This window comes from Rattus norvegicus, chromosome 7 (assembly GCF_021556685.1).
Source record: "Rattus norvegicus strain SHRSP/BbbUtx chromosome 7, alternate assembly SHRSP_T2T, whole genome shotgun sequence".
NCBI lineage: Eukaryota > Metazoa > Chordata > Mammalia > Rodentia > Muridae > Rattus > Rattus norvegicus.
In genome coordinates this window covers 139,034,406-139,038,010 of record NC_141540.1, presented here as the reverse complement: position 1 = coordinate 139,038,010, position 3,605 = coordinate 139,034,406, and the positions used below count along the sequence as shown (strand labels likewise).

Genomic DNA, 3,605 nt, shown 5'->3' with positions numbered 1-3,605 from the left:
GAACAATCACTAGTCCGTAGGCTTTCTTGAAATGTCCTCCACTAAACATATTAATTCAGTACCTTTGAATTCAGCCTCGCCCCAACAATAAGAACAGCCTTTTGCTTATATCCAGGTAGAGATGGCGCTCCCTTCTGGAATGTTCAAACCTTTACTGTCCACAGTACGATTGGCATGATTATCGGATTGGCCCACTAATCCTTCCCTAGAGCATGTGAGGTCTTTCCTAGCTTGCAAACTCTTCTGCATTCCTTGTGCAAATAAGTTCAGGGCTTATACACCACACGGACATGTTTTTTCAGGGCAGTAGCCCCATTTCTTGGGTTAATTTTCTGCACTATTTACTCTTCTTGGACTTGGCGCAGCTTAAGGGAGGAAGTTCGACTTAGGAGTGTATAGCATTATAGTGGGGAAGATGCAGTAGAGCTCATTACAATGTGGATGGGGCAAGAACTTTCTCATCCCAGAGGACCAGGAAGCAGAGAGATCAATAGGATGATGGTTATATAATCTGCAATGTCCTGTTCCCTACCCCAGACTCCATTTCTCCAGTCAGCTTCCATATCCTAAAGATCCCACAGTCTCCCAAAATAGCAATGCAAACTAGGACCAGGCATCCAAACATATATAGGAGCCTGCTTTGCTTATGGATTCTGCTCTTTCTTCCAGTGTCCACCTCCCCCAGCTCTCCACCTGCCATTTCTCTGTGCTCCTTTTGGCCTCTGCAGTCTCTGGCCTTATCCTATGCACCCTTTGCTCTTTGATGCTTAAGTCTGTTTCCACTGCTTTCCCTCCGGAAGATTCTTTGGTTGGGATGGTTGAAGGTTTGAGACAGGGTCTTGCTTTGTAGCCCAAACTATTCTGCCACTCGGGCTCTACAAGCTAAGAGCCCTAAATATGGGGCGGGATGTTCCGTTTTAGATGCTCAAAGAGCCTTTTACGGCTCTCCCTGACCTGGGACAGTACCAGGGTAACAGCTGTTCTTATGAGCCAACCGGTGCTTTCACCAGGCAATGACTCCAGAAAGAAGGGCAGAAGACGTGCCCCGTCTTGAAGGGGAGCAGAAGACGAGTCCCCTTCTGAAATGGCAGCACCACTGAACCTCCTGGGCTGAACTGTTTTGACCTGTGTTTCTCTGGTCTGAGGCCACTTGTGTTCCTTCCTGTGTTGGTTGCTCGAGGTGTAGCTTGTTCCTCCTCAGCTTTCTCTGGAAAAGAGATTTCCCAGTCACTGCAGTTCGGGAGTCTACCAGCCTCCTGAGGCTCCCTCTACCTCCTACACAGGCCTCTGGCCCTATCTTCCTGAGGTTATCCTATTCAGACCCTTGCTTGGCACATGCTAAAATTCCCTGAAAACACATTTTTCTAGGACATGGGGGCTTCTCAGCACAAATATGTCCAGGGACAAAACAGCACAAGAAGAAGACAGAATTAAAAAAAAAAAGTGTTCTCTCATTTTCCTTGGGGAAATTTCACTTAAGAGTTGAATGGGGGATTTTTTGTTTTTGGTTTTGTTTATTTGTTTTTGGTTTTTGTTTTCTGTGAGGACTGAAGAAATAGTTTTCTTTGCAGTCATTTCATTTGTTCATTCTTGTCTCCCTTCCCCTTAGTCTTATCTTTCTAAATAGGTCTTCCTTAATTTCTTCAGAGTATATATTCTTTCCAAATATTCACATTTTCAGCAAGAACCAGCCAGGAACAAACCCATGGAGGTGATGGTTACACTGGCAATTGTTAGATACATGCAGATGTGAAGTGTGGGGATGGAGCAGAGGTCAAAGGAAAGCAGTGAGCTACATCTGCCTTTCAACCAGGACGCAAGCACAAGCACGGAGTCAGGGTGGAGGGCTTTGTGACGTAGGCGCCCCAGAACCCCACACCAGCTGAAGCCAGAGGCCAGATCAAAGCGGGTGGCCCCGCGGCTGGGGGGAAGCGGGGCCATGGCTGAGGCCGCCCAGCCCACTGGGGAATCCCAAGGCGCAGAACTTACTATCCAGATCCAGCAGCCTGTGGAGAGAGCCCTGAGGACGCCGGTCAGGCGGGGTGCACAGTCCGTGCTCAGAGTGTCCCAGCTGCTGCTCAGGGCCATTGCTGGCCACCAGCGCCTGACTCTGGCTGCACTCAAGAAGGAGCTGGGAAACGCCGGCTATGAAGTGCGCAGGAAGATCTCCTCTCACCAAGCGGGGGACTCCACCAGGTCGGAGAAATACACGCTCCTGAGGGTCAGTGGCAGCGACGCTGCAGGCTACTTCAGGGTCTGGAAAATTTCAAAGCCTAGGAGAAAGGCGCCACGGTCCCGGTTGACACTGGGCAGCCACTCTCACGGGAAGACTGTGCTCAAATCCCCAAGACCACTCAGGCCCCGCTCGCGTCGCAAGGCGGCCAAGAAGGCCAGAGAAGTCTGGAGACGCAAGGCCAGGGCTTTGAAGGCAAGGTCCAGGAGGGCCAGATCACTGGCCAGATCAATGGTCAGATCAAGGGCCAGCTCAAGGGCCAGCTCAAGGGCCAGGTCAAGGGCCAGGTCAAGAGCCCGGTCAAGGGCCAGGTCAAGGGCTAGGTCAAGAGCCAGCTCAAGGGCCCGGTCAAGCGCCCGGTCAAGCGCCCGGTCAAGTGCCCGGTCAAGCGTGCGGTCAAGCGTGCGGTCAAGCGCCCGGTCAAGCGCCCGGTCAAGCATCAGGTCAAGAGCCAGGTCAAGGGCAAGGACAAGGGCCAGGTCTAGAGCTAAGGACCTAGTGCGTTCCAAGGCCAGGGAACAGGCTCGTACCAGAGCCAGGGAACAAGCTCATGCCAGAGCCAGGACACACGACTGTGTCAGGGCCAAGGCACAGGAGTATGTCAGGGCCAAAGAGCAGCAGTACGTCAGTGCCAAGGAGCAGGAGTATGTCAGGACCAAGGAGCAGGAGTGTGCCAAGGCCAGGGAACAGATGCGTATCGGAGCCATGGAGGAAGCCAGGATCAAGGCGATCGACAACAGAGTACAGACTACCATGGAAGATACCAGTCCTTGGTCTACAGATGAGATGAGGTCAAGAACCAAACCTAGGGAAGAGAAGAGACAGGAACCCGAGAGGCCAGTAAAACAAACCAACCAGAAGCCAGCTGTGGTCAAAGTAGACAACGCTCCCAGCAGACAAGGAAAAACATGCACAAAGTCTTCTACTAAAAGTGGTCATCCTGGGTGCTCAGGGACTTCTTAACGCCAGGGCTGTTCCTCTGGGCACTGTTGCCTTTTCAGATGGGCTCCAAGGAGATCGACTCTCTTTCATTGAAGCAATTTACAAGACCTTCCCGTGTCTGTGTTTCCTCTTGCTCACTACTGGAAGGGAGAAAGGTGGGCTGTTGAGGGGAGACCTATAGCTGGGCCTTAGGAAGTGAGAGCTGAGACTCTGCTAATCCCACAGGACCCAGAGAAGTGCCTTTCATGGTGGCAGGCTGGGGGTTGGGGGGAGAGGATTGTGGGAAGGGGTGGCTGTGAGCGAGGGTTAAAGTTAAAAAAGGAGAGGAAAGGAGAGGAAAGGAAAGGAAAGGAAAAGAAAGGAAAGGAAAAAGGAAAAAGTAGAGACAGGAAGAGGGAAATCACCAGGGTTACACAAGAATGCCCATCAG

General features: G+C 51.6%; 1 protein-coding gene across 1 annotated transcript; it reads left to right on the top strand.

Annotated features, from left to right (window-relative positions):
* The first annotated feature begins 1,914 nt into the window (after nucleotides 1–1,914).
* On the top strand, nucleotides 1,915–3,282 carry H1f7 (H1.7 linker histone). The gene is given in 1 exon segment (NM_001024356.1): nucleotides 1,915–3,282. A coding segment is annotated over 1 exon segment (1,257 nt). The 5' UTR covers nucleotides 1,915–1,939; the 3' UTR covers nucleotides 3,197–3,282.
* Nucleotides 3,283–3,605: the final 323 nt, after the last annotated feature.